Genomic DNA, 19,716 nt, shown 5'->3' on the forward strand with positions numbered 1-19,716 from the left:
TTGACTTCTTTTAAAATCCAACCACCCAGAGTGACCAAGCTATTCAAATGGCTGAGTCACTAACCAATGTAAGACTATCTTCAAGTCTGAACTAGTTTCTTACCAACTAGGGCCTCTTACTGGCATTGCAGCTTTTCACTTCTTCATTTTGCTCCAATACACCTAATAGGAAGGGACTTTCTTGAAAAACACCAAGCTTGTTTTTCTTTTACCTATAAGAGAGACATTGTTTTAAAGGTCTCCTTGCCTGAGGCTTCAGCCTCTGACCTCAGCCATGTATTCCCCTTATTAGTCTCCAGTCATCCAGTTGATCCTGGACATCCAGCTCTAAAGTAACTGTTTGAAACCCTTTGGGAATAAATCAATACCAATGTCAGACTGATCCGGCAGCACCACCCATTTCTACACAAATAGATCCTAACAAACCTCTACTGAACATAAAATAATATCCCCTCCACCATGAGGCTTTAGTTGGTATAGAACCTATTGTCAGTAATTTCATTTTCAAGGGACTTAATAGTCCCTTTATACCAGTCCCTGTAACATACCCCTTCTACCTGTTTCTAAGCTAATAGGGATGGAGACTTGCCTAGGATCTTAGAGCTATTCATAACATTTTATTCCCTTGCATCCTGTTGTGCCTGTTCCACATAGCCTCTTATCCAATATACATTCTAACATCCAATATTTTTCTGCTGTTGATCTCTATAGTACTTTTTTCACCATCCCGGTCAACCCCAAGAGTCCATTTCCTTTTGCCTTCACATGGAAGGGCCATCAGTTCACCTGAACAGTGCACCCTGAAGGATGCACTGAAAGCCCTGTCTACTTTTCCCAGATCTTACAGGCTGACTTAAAAGACATAACCTTCTCAATATGAACAGACATTTCTCAAAAGAAGACATTTATGCGGCCAACAAACATATGAAAAAAAGCTCATCATCACTGGTCATTAGAGAAATGCAAATCAAAACCACATTAAGATACCATCTCACACCAGTTAGAATGGTGATCATTAGAAAGTCAGGAAACAACAGATGATGGAGAGGATGTGGAGAAATAGGAATGATTTTACACTGTTGTTGGGAGTGTAAATTAGTTCAACCATTGTGGAAGACAGTGTGGCGATTCCTCAAGGATCTAGAACTAGAAATACCATTTGACCCAGAGATCCCATTACTAGGTATATACCCAAGGGATTATAAATTATTCTACTATAAAGCCACATGCATATGTATGTTTATTGCAGCATTGTTCACAATAGCAAAGACTTGGAACCAACCCTAATGCCCACCAGTAGATAGACTGGATAGACCGGATAAAGAAAATGTGGCACATATACCCCATGGAATATTAAACAGCCATAAAAAAAGGAGGAGTTCATGTCCTTTGCAGGGAAATGGATGAAGCTGGAAACCATCATTCTCAGCAAACTAACACAGGAACAGAAAACCAAACACTGCATGTTCTCACTCATAAGTGGGAGTTGAACAATGAGAACACATGGACACAGGGAGGGGAATATTACACACCAGGGCCTGTTGGGGAGATGGGGACTAGGGGAGGGATAGCATTAGGAGAAATACCTAATGTAGATGATGGGTTGATGGGTGCAGCAAACCACCATGGCATATGTATACCTATGTAACAAACCTGCATGTTCTGCAAATGTATCCCAGAACTTAAAGTATAATTTTTTAAAAAAAGACATAACCTTCTCACATAGCTCAACTCTGTTGCAATACATTGGTGATTTGCTTTTATGTTCTCCCTTATGAAATACCTGTCTCACTGACACTCTCCATTTACTTCACCAGCTATGTCTTAAGGGCCATAAAGATTCTAAAGATAAACTACAGTGTTGCTGACAATTAAACCTCTTGGACATTTGCTGACCCCTTGGGACTCAACATCAACCCTTTCTGCCTTCAAGGCATATTTTTCTTCCCCATTCCCACTATGAAAAGACAAAACCTAGGGGCTTTCTAGGACTCATGGACTACTGCAGAGCTTAGAACACTAATTTTTCTTTACTGGCACAACCTTTATATACCCTGATTAAAGCCTCTTCTCCTGACCTCCTTACCTGTACTACCGATGGTGAACAGGACTTTAAGTCTCTGAAAGATAAGCTATCCTCTGCCCAACACACCCCCTCAATTTGGGACACTATTTATGACTTCCCTTTTTCCCCTTTTTGTTCATGAGCAAGAGGGAGTTTGAACTCAACCACATGGGGGTAATAATTTACCCAACTGGTTACTAGAATGCTAAACTGGATTGTGTCTATCCAGGGCTATCACCATGTTTAAAGGCAGTTGCCACAATCACCGTCCTTATAAAAGCCACCGAGAAAATAGTAATGGGATTTCCTCTTACTGTTTATGCTCCTCACTCAGTTAAAGCCCTTCTCACTTCTCGCCAAATCCAGTATCTTTCAGCCAGTCGATTGACTGCCTATGAAATACTTCTCTTTCCCAACCTATTTTCCATTGTAATCTCCTTAACTCTGCCCCTCTTTTGTCTTCACCAGAAGATTCTCTATGACTGCATTACCTTTACACTCTTCTTTCACCTCATATGAATTTAAAGGAAATGCCCTTACCCAATCCTGATTTTGTCTGGTAGGTTGATGGGCCTTCTTTCAGAGACCCTACTGGCTTCTATTAAGCTAGGTTTGCAGTTGTTTCCCTGACAGAAACTATTGAATCAGGCCTTCTGCCCAACAGGCAGAATTCCATGCTCTTACTTGAGTTTGCCTGTTGGCCAAAGACAAAACTGCAAACATTTACACAGATAGCAGATATGCTTTTTGGGTTGCTCATGACTTTGGAATTCTCCGGAAACAGAGGATTTCTAACCTTTTCTGGACTGCTCATCAGAAACAGAGACCACATTTTGTCATTTCTTGATGCCATTCAAGTTCCTAGGACTCTGGCCATGATTAAAATTCAAGGCAATTCCTTTAGACATACCGAAAATAGCAAAGACAAACATCTAGCTGAGAGTGCAGTTAAGTCTGCAGCCTTAAACAATACCCCCTCTTCTGTTATGCCTGTCTTAATCCAGGCTCCATCCTTACATCCTGTTTCTTCTAAAAATCTCTTGAAACAACATCTCAAAAAAGGTGCTCAGAACTTGAAAAGGAAAATTAGACAAAACAAGGCTGTACCTATAATCCCAGATCCCAACTATGGACTAAACCTTACAGACATTCAGTCCTTCTAGAAAATTTACCAAGGGTCACTTTTACTTTTCTATATAACCCCACCATTACAGTTCTGACCAAAGGATCCAATGGTGTAAACAGTGCTGTTGGGGATTGCTTCTCAAGTTAATATATTAGGCAAAATTCACCCTTATACAATGCAGGGAAGTCCCTAAGGGCTACCCTAGGCAAAGTCCCAACGAGAAAAGGGCCTTTCTAAAACTGGACTACAGACTTTATCCAATTTTCCCTTTCTCAGTGATACAAATATGTTCTTGTCATGATAGATATGTAGTTTTACTGTGGGAAAGCTTTCCCCTGCAGACAAGCCACAGTGATGCCAGTAGCCAAAGTACTTCATGAGAAAATTATCTCTACCTATGGAGTTTCCACCAAGTTCCACAGCGATCAGGGAACTCATTTTACTGGCCAAGTATTACAATGAGTTGCTAATGTTTGGCCTATTCTACGACATTTCAGCGGTGCTTACCACACCCAATCTTTTGGGCTTGTGGAATGAACCAAGAGAATATTCAACTCAATTGTCTAAAATTACAAGCAGCTTCAATCTGCCCTGGCCCAAAGCTCTTCCTCTGGTTTTGGTAATTGTGAAGTCCATCCCCATCAGAGCTGCTTTTCCCCTTTTGAGGTGGTCACAGGTCAATCCATATATTTAACCGAAGAAATATTTTCCCCTACTTAGATACAAGGAGATCTCCTGACCTACTGCCGAGTCCTAGAGGACTTGTTAAGGCTCTAAAGACTAACAGCTGCTTGTGAATCCCTTCACAGTCATCAACCAGGAGATGAACCCCAATATCATAATGTCCAGTTGAAAGACTTTATATATTAGAAGAGATATTGCTGAATGACTCCCTCCAATCCCACTAGAAAGGTCCATTTCAAGTTCACTTAATTAACCCGTTGTGCTGCTAAGGTACAGGTCATTACTCCTGGGTACACGTATCTCACCTAAAAACAACACCAGACTCTGCTGAGAACTGGACTTCAGCATCAATATCTGACACTAAGCTCAGGTTGACTAAAGCCTCAATGCCAAGACAAGAAAAGGATGACAACTGAGGTAGACTGCCCTCTCACAAAACTCCAAGCCTGTATGGTCTGGATGAATCAATATTTATATTTACCTTATAATAGTCATTGTTCATATCACTTTAGGAGTTTTCATGATTGTTACTATTCAATGTAAAATAGAACACTTATCTTTGCCTTACTTATTCTAAACTAACATGCCCAGCCTTTATGATTCCTTTATAACTGTTTCCATTATTATAACATTAGCAATCTTGTCTATCCTGGATATCTTATGCTATGCTGGGATAGTTCCATGTGTTCCAATACTTAGACACCCATAAGCCTTTGCAAAACTATAAGACTTTTGGTCTGGCTAAACTCTTTGTTCCAGAGCTTTGTGAATGGTTGTGTTGATTAGTCTAGTTCAAAATAAATTTTACTCTCTTCTTTATAACTGTCCCTTTGTCTCACTGCATAGAATGACATGATAACACTTTGGCTAAGCAGTCCTAAAGTGTTGTTACAAATAGAAACCTATCAGATGATTAGATTCACCAATAACTTCCCACATTCATTCATGGTAAACATGTGACATTGACAATACTTGTCACTGACTTCTCATGTATCCTTAACATCACCACTTATCTGGATCAACTGCTTTCCCTGTTGACTCTGAGTCCAGTTGCCTCAAGACTCAAGTATTACCACCTCTTGGTTTAATTTGTCCCATGTTATTGATGTTAGAAACCCATTCTATACCAGTAGACCTCCTCGATCTTTAAACTACTCGATAGATAAATATAGTCTAAATTGAATAAAGAAAGGTATGTCCCTACTATTCAAATGATTCGTGATTCAATTCAATACTGTCAACATTTATCATGAATAAATTCATTAGTGAACACACCCTTGAGGGCATCACTTGTGCCTTCACCAGGCTTTGTGTTTATATGGGACATAGGGTCTGATCTGCCTGGATAAGGATGGTCACACCATTGCCTCAACAGCTTACACATAAAAGGTTCAGGCTTGCTTATGAAAAGACCCCCGTTCTCTCTTTATTATAAAACTAAAAGGTCTATGCTAACAGGATGTAAAGATAATATAGGTAAAAACTAGAGATATAATTCAAAAACCTATCCACTACCATTGGTTAGATAGCTAATGACACTGCAGAAAGCCTTAGAGTGCAACAAAAAGTTTCTGGACTCCCTTGCTCAAGTAATACTAAATAATAGAATTGCCTTAAATTTTCTCCTAGCCAAACAGAGAAGAGTCTGCGCAGTGGCCCATGTAACTGGTTACACTTACATCAACACCTCAGATAAAGTAGAGGTTCCTATAAAAAGAATTTCCAAACAAGCTAAATCGTTATGAGATATGCAAACTACTGATCCTCTCCATCTATTTAGTAGGCTTCCTGTCAGACTGGAAAATTCTTTTTGAGCTGACATTCAAGTGCGTGTTATAATCACAGTCTTCGTCATACTTTTCTTCCTAATAGTTAAATTACTTGATATATATATGTCTGTGTGTATGTGTATATATATACACATATATATATACATGTCTGTATGTGTGTGTATATATATATATATATATATATATATATGCAACTGCTGTAAGTCTACTGTTAAAACCAGAATTATGGCAGCATAAGGTGTTCAACTGATAGATAAAATAAACCTATAAACCTAGCTACAGTCTCATCCCTACAGTGCCATTCTGGTGCAGGAATGTGTATATGTACGAAGACAGCTGTGCTGGTTAAAAACAAGTGTCATAATCTCCCATAAATAGACAGTTTTAACTGTAACCCTAATGCCTATGACTTCCCTGTGTAACTGGAGTCTGTTAAGTATTTCACTGAAAGGTACCAGTCACAAGTTTATTTACTTAATCTCTGTAAAACAATTTAATAATCTTCCTGCCAGACTGCAGTTTTCTCCCACCTCCAAAAAAATATTTTTGACCTGTCTACCCTTTTCCCCTACCTGGCCTAAGTCATACAATTAGCTGTAAGTCTCTCTGCCACATGGGTCCCTTCAAGGGACTTGATACACTCAGGACAGGTAGCCATGCCACCCTGGCACCAATATGGGACATGGTGTAAATTGGTCATCAAGGCTGCCTACAGCAGGTTTCAACTAACAGGGAAAACAATGAATATATATTCCAACAGACAGACAAAATAGACTCCCTGTGGCTAAAATGAGATTTAGCAAAAAATAGAATCTCATCGCTAGCAGGATGGAGGATCAGTCACATATCCCAGTGTTATTAATTGCCATAAGATTTCTCTCTGGTAATTAAGCAGAAATAAACCCCTGAAAAGCATTTCTGAAACAACTACAGCTGGAAAATTTCCCAACTGACCCTGACAGGCTGCTAATGCTAGTTAATACCCTCAACACCCCTGATGCCTGCGCCTTGCAGTCCTGCCATAACTCCAGTTGGACGGAGGACTGGTCCTTTATTGATAAACAGCCACAAATCTCAAGCCAGTTTTAAGCAGTTTACAGAGACTATGCACAGACTATCTTTGTGTCCGATTGGTTCTTTTTGATATAAAAAGCCAAATTCTGCCTCATTTTAATGCTAAAACCCTACCCTAAAGTGAACACTGAATGCATGTTACATATATTTTCACCCACTGCGCAGGCACTTGACTTCCCTCAAGAATATTTATAGCTTTCCCCCAACCCTGCTTAATATGCAGGTAAGGCTGACTCTGTAAGATATGTATCAGTTCCCCCTTCCTTCTGCGGAACAAGCATTTTTTATTTTCCCTGAAAGGGCATTTCCCAAGCTGTGGATTGCTTCTCCCTCTAAAGTAAAGTATTCTTTCTTTCCTCTGTGGACCTCACAGTCTTTTGTTCATAGATCATAGATGAGACTTTGGCCCACACATCAGTGGATAGGAGATGTTTTAAGATGGCATAAGGTATACAAGAAACAAACTGCCAAACTACCTAGGGATGAACCCAGCTATTTGGTTTGGTTTTGTGTGATGAGCATGGAGAAAGGGTAAAATGGTTGCTACAGACACTGGTTATCTGATCATGTGGCCATGAAACAAGAGCAGCTATGGCAGGTGGATAATGAACACCTTAGACCCTGGGGAGTCAAGAGTAGAAGGAGAAAAAATTTAAACTCTCAGCTCTCATTTGTGGGACATTTGGGCTGGCCCTGTCAACTCACAATGCTTTGGTGATCATCTTGTTCCAGGCTATCACCACTGCTCTTAACCTAAGTACTGGGTACCTGTCTTAAGGAAATATTCTTAAGAAAACCTTAACCTGAGACCTTTCTCTTGTTTTTTCTAAAGGATCTTATTTTTTATTTCTATAGATTTAGGGGGTACAAGTGCAGTTTTGGTCACGTCTGGGCTTTTAGTGTACCCATCACCCAAATAGAGTACATTGTACCCAAAAGGTGTTTTCTTGTCCCTTACGCTCCTCCCACCCTCCCACCTTTCCAAGTCTCCAGTGCCTACTGTTCCACTCTCCATGTCCCTCTGTACATGATTTGTCGATGTTACAGGTAGGCAGCCGCTACCCAAGATAAAGTTCCGCACACTAATACAGTTTCCTTTAGCCACATCTTGTTATATATGGATGTCTCCATTACTGTCAAGGAAAAGAAAGACTCTCTTATGTGTTTTGCTCAAGCCTATAGCCACCCCTCTGAATTATATGGCTTGCTGGACCTGTCAACTCAGTAATCTTCCTGGCAAAAACCATTAGCTATTACTATAAACACTTCAGAAATAGATTTCCTCCCACAGGAAATAATAACTTCCTCCCACTACAAAATGATGCTGAGGAAAAAAAATCAGACATAAATAAATGGAGGTGTACACCTCAAATATATCTAAAGATTCGATGCAATATCATTCAGGAGATGAGTCTACTCTATTTTTGGTACCAATTGAAAAAAAGTCAGAAATTTACAATAAAATTCAAAGGGCCCAAAATACCCAAGACAACTATGAACCAGAAAAACAGTGTGAGGAATATACAATACAATATCTCATAAGTTAATAAGAAATGTGTATTTATCCTATGTCCAAGTGTTCTCATTGTTCAATTCCCACCTATGAGTGAGAACATGTGGTGTTTAGTTTTCTGTCCTTGCGATAGTTTGCTCAGAATAATGGTGAACATCACACACCAGGGCCTGTTGTGGGGTTGGGGGAGAGGGAAGGGATAGCATTAGGAGATATACCTAATGTAAATGACGAGTTAATGGATGCAGCACACCAACGTGGCACATGTATACATATGTAACAAAGCTGCACGTTGTGCACATGTACCCTAGAACTTAAAGTATAATAAAAAAAGTGTATTTATTAAGATAGTGTACTATTGGTACAAGAGGAGCAAAAGCAGAAACATGCACAAATGTTCACTTGATTGATGATCAAGGTTATGATTCAGTGTAATAAAGAAAGGACAGTCTTCAAATAAATTGTGAATGTTTAATTTTATATCTTTATGTGTATATGTGTGTGTATACACACACACACATAAACTACAAACTGATTGCAGATCTAAATGAAAATGATAAAAAGTATGCCAAATATCCTGAGAAAAACAAAGCAACACACATTAAGTCCTATGTGTCATCTGTAAGTATTTGCTGCATGGCAAATACTTAGAGGCTTAAAACAACGGGTCATTTATTATTTTATGTTTTCTTTGGGTCAGGAATGAAGGTGTGGCTTAGATGGCCAATTATGGCTTAAGATCTCCCACACAGTATTGTTAAGATGAAGCTCTCCTGGTTCTGAGTGCTGTTTAATTCATGAATCATACTGCGCTTCAATAAACTGCTATATTTCTCTAAAGTTTTTCTTTTCACAAATGGAAGATATCTTTAAAAAAAGAACCAAATGGAAATTTTAAAGATGTCAAATATTGCCATGAAAAATTCACTGGATCTCTTTTTTTTTTTTTCTTTTATTATTATTATTATTATTATACTTTAGGTTTTATGGTACATGTGCGCAACGTGCAGGTAAGTTACATATGTATACATGTGCCATGCTGGTGCGCTGCACCCACCAGCTCGTCATCTAGCATTAGGTATATCTCTCAATGCTATCCCTCCCCCCTCCCCCCACCCCACAACAGTCCCCAGAGTGTGATGTTCCCCTTCCTGTGTCCATGTGTTCTCATTGTTCAATAATAAAAGGAAATATTAGTGGTCTTGAAATATAATAGTCAAATATATCCATATCAAAGCATGGAGTGAAAACTGAAGGAAAAAAAAAGAGCTTCCATGAAAGAAAGAGCAAAACTTTTACTACTCAAACAAAAACATATTATGAAGCTGAAATAATGCAGTTTTCAATGGAAACACATTAATGTTTTAAGTAGTGAAATTGTTTACATAAAAATTATATTGAAGAAAATGTAAGAATATGAAAGACATTTAACATATATTAATCAGCATAAGAATATACAAATAAATAGAAAGGAAAAGGGTAGGGCATGGTGGCTCACGTTTGTAATCTCAGCACTTTGAGAGGCTGAGGCAGGTAGATAACCTGAGGTCAGAAGTTTGAGACTAGCCTGGCCAACATGGTGAAATCCTGTCTCTACTAAAAATACAAAAATTAGCTGGGTGTGCTGGCAGGTACCTGTAATCCCAGCTACTCCAGAGGCTGAGGCAGGAGAATCGCTTGAACCCGGGTGACGGAGGTTGTAGTGAGCTGAGATCATGCCACTGCACTCAAGCCTGGGTGACAAGAGCGAAACTCCAACTCCAAAAAAAAAAAAGGAAAAAATACTTAATAGATGAAAATACAAATCAAATAAACCTTTCACAGGAAAGAACAGCCATTTCACAGCAAAGATAACTTATAGGGTTAGTCAAACTATGAAGATATAATCAATTCTACTAGAATTAAGGAAAGTCTAATTGAAACCACAAAGAGATAATATTTTATACAAATACACTGGCAAAAATGACGGAGTCTGGCAATACTATGTGCTAAATCGGGTATAAAATAAACAACCTGTTATACAGTAAACAGTAATTGGATGTGTTAATTAGCACATTTAGTTTTGAAATAAATTTCCCATTGCTAAGGCATGATCCACCCACTTGATAACCCAGAAATTCTACATCTAAGTATGTAGCCAGAAGACTCTTATGTACATCAAGAGTTAAGTACAAGACATAATAAAACTCTTCAGAATGCGAGGGGGGAAAAAAACCTATGAACACTCTAACTGCTCATAAATAGAAAAAATCAGTAACTGTATATTTCCATATATAATGGATTATTACACAAAAAGTGAATAAATGAGCTACGTCACACAAAATTACATGGATATTGTTAGTAATATAGGGGATGAAGAAAACAGTCCCAGAAGATTGTGCGATATTTTTTAAACGGTCTAAAATTCAAAGCTGATAAAAACTACGGTCAAATTATAAAATGATACTGTTAAATTAAAAATATGGATAGAATTTGCTTTTTGGATAGAGAAAAGGGTGAAAAATTAGGAATAGTTGGGCCATGGATGTATCATTATTGCATCATGTATATTATCATAAATGACAATGAACCAAAGACTATAATTAGTTTAATTCTTTGGAAGCAAGTTAACATAAATGAAGTTGCTACAGATGCAAGGACTAAAATTAGGAAGTAAGAAAATAAATGAAAACACACATTTAATAACTTAGCCAACCAATGTAGTCACTTTGGTGGAATTTAAGGGATGATTAGATGATAATGATATTATTGATGCTACTGATGTGTATGGTACTAAAAGTGATATTGCTACTAATATTTCTAAAATGATAAAAATCTGTTTTTTAAATTGATGTCACACTTACCCAGGGTTTAGACTCTAAACATTTCAAATTTAGGATGAGTCAGTTATTGCCCCATATCTCCCTATCTTATATTTGACAAAATAGTAAATTTTTTTTAAAATTTCCCCCTTATATATATCATATCTATATCTATATCTATAGATGCCATAAAAAATAAACACAAAACATAATGAAAGAACAAATCTCTGGATAACCTGTAAGCTTTGCCACTAACCTTTTTACGGCCACAATCACACTGCTCGGTAGGTTCCAAAATTCCATTGCCACAAGTTGAAGATATTCGGTAAGTCATTTTTGAAACTGTTTTATCCTGAAAACATTTAAGTTCAGGCTGCAGAACTATCTGTTTAAATCCATCCATGCTGCAACTGCTAAAAAACTTCATACCATGGGATCGTCTAAAATTAAATTGTACTTCTTAGATAAATGGACTAAAAGAATCAAAGTAATACTCCTCAACAAAGTGCTACGAATTCTGAACTACTTCACTTAGAGAAGAGCCAAAAGGAGAAGAGAATGCTTTTATTTTTAATACAGGTGATAAGCAAAAAATAAATTATTTGCTATTGTAATTTGATATGATGGACACCGAGAGAGTAAATAAAGTTAAAATGGTAACGCACTTAATAATATTTGGTACACAATAAACTCCATTTGAGTATATCTTATTATTGTCAACATTAAGAAATAAAATTTGGTTGATTGTGTTAATGAAAAATCATAATTACTTGTTCTTTGTTAAAATTAATCAAAAAAGTTATCCCAATACTGAGGTATATAAATTGTACAAATTCTCGATTCCTTTTATTTTGTTTTACTTTTTGTATTTCTATACATTTAAGTATACTGCTTAATGTGTAATTTTGGGTAATTTTGTAATAATCTCAAACTTAAAGAAATAATGCAAATATAGCCCCCCAAAATAAATTTTGTTTTCTGAAACAGTTGAGGCCAACAATGTGTTCTGTGAACACTACATACATCTATGTAGTTCTTACATAGAAATGGGTTAATCTACATTGGCACCCTAGACCCTTCAAAATCATAAAATAATGATGTATTATTAATATCTAATGCTCGGACTCCATTCAGATTTTCCCAAACATCACAATCCTAGCATTTTATAGCAAAATAATCCAGTTCAGAATCAAGCATTGCAAAATTCTCATGTCTCCTTAGTTCTCACGTCTCCTTAGTTTAGTTGCTTTTCAAACTTCTTACTACCTAAGTACTATTTCACTTCATGACACTGAACAGTTTTTCAACCAATGCAACTAGACTGCTGTAAGGTAATCATTAGCATCCACTTTTCCTGTAAATAATATCATTGAATGTAGAGCTATTAAGCACATTTTCTACAACATTCTATACTTTCTTTAATGTCTTATAAGCACATTTGTATCTAAAAAATTTCTTAAATTATATTGCAAGAGGTTCTACATCAAGGAATACTAGAAATATTTCTTAAGAGAAAACATAGAGCTGATAAAAACAACTCCTTACATCGCATCAGGATTCATTATGCATGTAGTTCCTGGACAGTAACAATTGTAGATATCATCATATGTCAATCCCAGATTAATTCCAAGCAACTGTGCCATAACAACTGAAAAGGCCTCTACAGTGATTTTCTTTGGATACTAAATAGAAACAAACAAACAAAAACCCAGATTTATTGTCTAAGATATTTTTTTCACTCCTTTGATCTTGTCAAACGTTTCTAGCCATACTATATAAATGCAAATGCAAATTTTAAAAACTACTATTTATTTACTTAGAAATAAATTATTTCTAACTACTTAGAAATAAAAATAGGTACAATTTTTTATTCCTTTTGAGTGACAATATTTTTAATCAAAATGACATTGACCTAAAATAAGAATAATTCAATCATATATTTTTATGACATACTACTGAATTTAATTCCAGCAAATTTCAGAAAATATTCTGAGAAGTAGGAGGATTATTTTAGTAACTACAATATTTCTCAAGAGAACACTTGGAAAAGATATACAGATTTTGGAGAGTTGAACTGGCAATCAGTTTTGACCTCAGAAATAATTTGAGAAGAGTCAATTTTTTAAAGTAGAATAATATAATATCTTACAAGTAGCATTTCTACAAACTTCCAGAAACTTTGTCATTATCTCTATATTTTTTCCTATTTCTGAAAATCATATAGTGAAAATAATACCACATATAGTCTTCTAATAAGGGTTTCTCTCACCACAAATTTAAGGGTTTTCCACATGTTATTGTGGCTTAATAGCTTATTATTTAAATCACTGGGTAGTATTCCATTGTATGGATGTTCTAAAGTTTGCTCATCCATTCACCTGTTAAAGGATATCTAAGTTACTTCCAATCTGTGACAATTATGAATAAAGCTAAAAACACTTATGTGAAATTTTTCGGTGGGTAAAAGTTTTTAACTCATTTAGGTAAATACCAAAGAGGATGATTGCTGGATCATATGGCAAGGGTAAGTTGAGTATTGTAAGAAACCGTAAAACTGTTATCCACAGTGGCTATATCATTCTCATTTCTGTCAACAATAAATGAGAGTTCCTGTTGGTCTCACAGAATTTGGTGCTTTCCATGTATGATGTTGACCGTGACTGGTAAGCTACTTTCTTCTGTTTTTCCTGATCTAAGTAGTAATGTGTTATTTACTCAAAATATGTTGTTTCCTGTTGTTTTTTTTTTTGTAGATGCTCTCTTTAAGTTAAATAAGTTCCCCTGTATATTTAGTTTGCTGAGAGTGTTTATTATAAATAGCCTTGGATTTGATTTTTCTGAATCTACTACTAGAATCATATAATTTTTCTTTTTTAGCCTATTAATATAATGGAGGACACTACTTCATATTCATGATAAACCAGCCATGCATATCTGGGATAAATTATATATATATGTACATTATTATTATATATATGTATGTTACATATATATATACACACACACAAGGAGCTAGAAACTAAAAAATAATTTTAAAAAATCTGTAACTGGTGGAGGAGGAATGGAGCAAGATGGCGGAATAGAAAGCGCCACTGATCATCTCTCCTCCTGCCCCTGTCCCCCACCAACGACACCAATTTGAGAACTATTGACACAAAAAAAGTGCCTTTATAAGAACAAAAAAATCAGATGAACACATTACAGTACCTGGTTTGTTTATTTATTTAGGTTTTTGAGACGGAGTCTCACTTTTGTCACCCAGAGCTGGAGTGCAATGGTGCGATCTTGGCTTACCGCAACCTCTGCCTTCTGGATTTAAGCGATTCTCCTGCCTCAGCTTCCTGAGTAGCTGGGATTACAGGCATGCACCACTACGCTGGCTAACTTTTTTGTAATTTTAGTAGAGATGAGGTTTCACCATGTTGGCCAGGCTGGTCTTGAACTCCTGACTTCAGGTGATCCACCCACCTCGGCCTGCCAAAGTGCTGGGATTACAGAGGTGAGCCACCATGCCTGGCTCTGGTTTTAATTTCACATAGCTGAAAGAGGTACTGAAGTAGAAAAACCACTGACATCGACCCTCCTCAATCCTGTGGCAGCAGTGGCATGGTGCAGAGAGCATTTCTTTGTGCTGGGGAGAGGAGAATGCAGCAATTGTGAGTCATTGAACTCAGTGCCGCACTTTTATAGCAGAAAACAAAACTGGGCCAAACTCAGCTGATGCCCAGCTATGGAGGGAGTATTCAAACTAGCCCTAGCCAGAGAGGAATCGCTGATCTCAGTGGTTGGAACTTGAGTTCCTACCAGCTTCACCACCATGGGCTAAAGTGCTCTAGGGCCCTAAATAAACTTGAAAGGCAGTCTAGGCCACAAGAACTGCAATCTAGGTGAATCCTAGTGCTGAACTGGGCCCAGAGCCAGTAGACTGGGGGCACATGGCCTATTGAGATACCAGCTGGTGTGACTAAGGGAGTGCTGGCATCACCTCATCCCTAACCCCAGGCTGCAGAGCTCGTAGCTCCAAAAGAGACCCCTTCCCTCTGCTTGAGGAGGGGAAAGGAAAGACTGGAGAAGGCTTTGTTTTGCATGTTGGATGCCAGCTCAGCCACAGCAGGATAGGGCACCAGTCAGAGTCCTGAGGCCCCCTTTTTAGGCCTTAGCTCCTGGATATCATTTCCAGAAGGAACCCACTGCCTTGAAGGGATGGACCCAGTCCTGAAAAACGTCATCACTTGCTAACTGAAAAGGCCTTGAGACCTGAATAACCAACAGTGATACCCAGGGAGTGTGCCATGGGCCTTGAGTGAGCCTGTGAGACTTGCTGGCTTTGGGTGAGACTTCGTACATTCTCAGCTGTGGTGGCAACGGGGCAAGACTCCTTCGCTTGAGAAAAGTGGAGGGAAAAGTAAAGGGGACTTTGTCTTGCACGTTAGGTAGCACCTCAGCCACAGGGCAGCAGAGCACCAAGCAGGCTCTCTGGGTCCCTGATTCCAGGACTTGGCTCTTGGGAAGCATTTCTGGACCTGACCTAGGCTAGAGGAGAGTCCAATGCCCTGAAGGGTGAGTCCCAGGTCAGGCAGCATTCACCACCAGCTGACTGAAGAGCTCTTGGGCATTAAGGGAACATTAGCAATAGTCTGGCAGTGCTCTCCATGGGCCTGTGTTGGTGATGGCAATGAGGTGAGGCTCCTCACCCAATTTGTCCAAACATGACAAACAATATGCTCCTGAATAACCAGTGACTCAATGAAGAAATTAAAATGGATATTGAAAAATTTCTTTAAACAAATAATAATGGAAAAATGACATACCAAAACCTGTGGGATACAGCAAAAGCAGTATGAAGAGGGAAATGTATAACTATAAGTATGCACATCAAAAAAGAAGTAAAACTTCAAGTAAACAACCTAATATGTGTCTTAACGAACCAGAAAAGCAAGAGCAAACCAAACCCATAATTAGTAGAAGAAAAGAAATACTAAAGATTAGAGCAGAAACAAATGAAATTGAAATGAAGAAAATAATACAAAAGATCAAAGAAACAAAAAGTTGGTCTTTTGAAAAGTTAAACTAAATTGACAGACCTTTAGCCAGACTAACTAAGAAAAAAAAAAAAAGGGAGATCCAAATAAATAAAATCAGAGATGAAAAAGGAGACATCACCACTGATACCACAGAAATTCAAATGATATTGGTGGCTACTGTGAGCAACTATATGCCAATAAAATGAAAATCTAGAAGAAAGGGACAAATTCCTAGAAACATACAATCTACCAAGATGGAACCATGAAGAAATCCAAATCCTGAACAGACCAATAACAAGTAACAGATCGAAGCTATAATTAAAATGTCTTCCTGGAGTGAAAAGGCCAGGACTTGATCGCTGCACTGCTAAATTCTACCAAACATTTAAGAAGAACTAATACCAATCTTACTCAAACAATTCTGAAAAGCAGATTAGAAAGGAATATTACCAAACTCATTCTATGAGGCTAGTACTGCCTTGATACCAAAACCAAACAAAGACACATTGAAAAAAGAAAACTACAGGCCAATATCTCTGATGAATATTGACACAAAATTTCTCAACAAAATACTAGCAAACCAGATTCAACAGTACACTAAAAAGATCATTCTTCATGGCCAAGTGTGGTTTATCCCTGGGATGCAAGGATGGTTCAACACATGCAAATCAATCAATGTGATACATCATATCAATGGAAATCAAGGACAAAAACCATGTGATTATTTCAATTGATGTTGAAAAAGCCTTTGATCAACTTCAACATCTCTTTGTGATAAAAATACTCAAAAGCTGGTATAGAAGAAGCAGGCCTCAAAATGATAAAAGCCATATATGACAGACCCACAGTTAGTATCATACTCACTGAGGAAAAACTGAAAAGCCTTTCCTCTGTGATCTGGAATATGAAAAGGACACCCACTTTCGCCACAGTTATTAAACATAGTACTGGAAGTCCTAGCTAGAGCAATCAGACAAGAAATAAAGGGCATTCAAATTGAAAAATGAAAGGTCAAATTATCCATGTTTGAAGATGATATAATCTTATATTTGAGAAAACCTAAAGATTCCATGAAAAAACTATTAGAATTGATAAACAAATTCAGCAAATTTGTAGGATACAAAATCTACAAACAAAAATCAGTAGCATTTCTGTGTACCAACAGAAAATCTGGAAAAGAAAATTTTAAATGTAATAGCATTTCCAATAGCCACCAATAAAATTAAATACCTAGAAATTAACCAAAGAAGATCTCAGTAATGGAAACTATAAAGTATAAAACATTGATGTAAGAAATTGAAGAGGAAACAAAAAAAATGAAAAGGTGTTCCATGTTTATGAATTGGAAGAATCAATATTGCTAAAATGCCCATACTGCCCAAAACAATCTACAAATTCAATGCAAACCCGATCAAAATCCAATGACATGATTCACAGAAATAGAAAAAAAAATCCGACAATATATATGGAACCACAAAAGTCCCAGAAGAGCCAAAGCCAAAATAACAAAATTGGGGGAATTACATTACCTGACTACAAATTACGCTACATAGCTACAGTAACCAAAATAGCATGGTACTGGCATAAAAGCAGATATTTAGACCAATGGAACAGAATAGAGAACCAAGAAACAAATCCACACAGCTACAGTGAACTCATTTTTGACAAAGGTGCCAAGAACATACACTGGGGAGAAGATAGTCTCTTCAGTAAATGGTGCTGGGAAAACTGGATATCCATAGGCAGAAAAATCAAACTGGACTCCTATCTCACACCATATACAAAATTCAAATAAAAATGAATTAAAGTCTTAAATCTAAAACCTCAAACTATTTAACTACTAAAAAAGTTAGAGGAATTAGAGAAATTCATAAAAGTGTGAATCCGTCCATGGATTAAAGTATTAACGGGCTATCATAAGAATGAGACTGGTGGCTTCATAAGAAGAGGAAGAGAGACCTGAGCTGGCATGCTCAGCTCCCTTGCCATGTGATGCCCTGTGTCACCTTGCAGCGTCCTCATCAGCCACAAGCACTCACCAGATGTGGCCCCTTTACCTTAGACTTTGCAACCTCCACAACTATAAGGAATAAATTTCTCTAAAATTACACAGTTTAAGGTATTCTGTAATAAGCAACAGAAAATCGATTAAGACAGTGTTTATCCAAAAGTAATAAAATCAGAATATCGAGGAGATCTATGCACTTCCATGTTTATTGCAGCACTATATACAGTAGCCAAGATATGGAAATAACCTAGACATCCTTTGTCAGATGACAGGATAAACAAAATGTGGTATATACTTACAATTAAGTACATTTCAGCCATCAAAACAATGGAAATTCTGTCACATGCTACAACATAGATTAACATTGAAGAGATTATGTTAAGTGAAATTACCCAGTCACAGAAAGAAAATACTGTATGATTGCACTTATATGAGGAATCTGAAGTTGTCGAATTGATGGAAACAGAAAGTTAAATGGTGGTTTCCAGGTGGTTAATGGGTATAGAGTTTCAGTTTTTTAAGAAAAAATGTTCCAGAGATTTGTTTCACAACAATGGGAATATACTTAACACTACTAAAGTGTACACTTGAAAATGGCTAGAGTTATACATTTTATGTTACCTGTTTTCACTTCCAGTAAGAAACCTCTTGAAAAATTACATTTGATTTCCCAAATCTAAAAATACAATTTTTAAAGATTTATCAAAACAGTGTGAGAGATTACCAGAGCAATTCCTGTTGCAAACTTTGGATCGCATGCCATTCCATGATATGTTGCTCCCACATAAGTAGAATGGTTCCTATAACTGAATAATGAAATTTTTCTTGTGGATATGTGTATTCAAAAATAGCAATAACTTACTCATATTTTATGAGTTGGATTTCTATGTAAAGGTATGCTTTCTCCAAAACACAGAAATTACATATAATGTCTTATGCTTTCAGTCATTAAGATTTGGGTATCCCCTATAGTTCATATAATGTTAAGTCCTAAAAGTTGTTTAACGTTATCTAATACACAGCCCAAAACTTAGCAGTGCATGATTCTTTCAAAAAATTAATCATCACTGGAAGGATATAATTAATTCCATGATATAAAAGTCAAAAGTGTTTATTGATGTAATTTGTATGTAGTAAACCAACCCCAAAAGTGTGAAGAAAGGTAGGACTGAAAGAGATAGAGAAAGAGATAAAATATGCATCAGATTTACAAAGAGAAAGAGAGGTAGGGTGTAGAAACTATCCTTACATATTTATATCTTAATATTGTTCTGTAATCCTAGAGACTCTTTATTCCAATACATTGATAAATATATTCCACATATTGCTTAAGGTCTTTAAAGTTGTGTTTTTGATTTTTGCACATGAAATAATCAAGTTAGTAAAATAAAAATATATAAAGACTTTTGAAAGATACAAACCAAGTAGGTAAATAGCTACACCTTAGGTCAGTATAGAAACACCAGAAGGAAACCACAGGGAGAATAAAGTGGCCTATTTTAGTTATTTATTAATATTTCATACTGTAACAAGCATTTTATGCAATTATTGCATTAAATAAATTAACATATTTATGTAATGTTAAAGTGACGGTTTCATTTATTTACCAGTGAGAAGGTCTTTACAAACAG

At 36.8% G+C, this 19,716-nt stretch overlaps 1 protein-coding gene across 1 annotated transcript in view; it reads right to left on the reverse strand.

The window, feature by feature from the left end:
• Nucleotides 1-19,716, reverse strand: part of LOC129041949 (A disintegrin and metallopeptidase domain 3-like) — an 82,539-nt gene that overhangs the window by 40,845 nt on the left and 21,978 nt on the right. Inside the window, exons 10-12 of the mRNA XM_054497387.2 lie at nt 18,810-18,891; nt 12,599-12,735; nt 11,310-11,493 (exon numbers count right to left, since the gene is read on the reverse strand). Coding sequence (XP_054353362.1) covers nt 11,310-11,493; nt 12,599-12,735; nt 18,810-18,891 — 403 coding nt within the window. The remainder of the gene's footprint in view (nt 1-11,309; nt 11,494-12,598; nt 12,736-18,809; nt 18,892-19,716) is intronic.

The sequence above is a fragment of the Pongo pygmaeus genome, chromosome 7 (genome assembly GCF_028885625.2).
Source record: "Pongo pygmaeus isolate AG05252 chromosome 7, NHGRI_mPonPyg2-v2.0_pri, whole genome shotgun sequence".
Taxonomy (NCBI): Eukaryota; Metazoa; Chordata; class Mammalia; order Primates; family Hominidae; genus Pongo; species Pongo pygmaeus.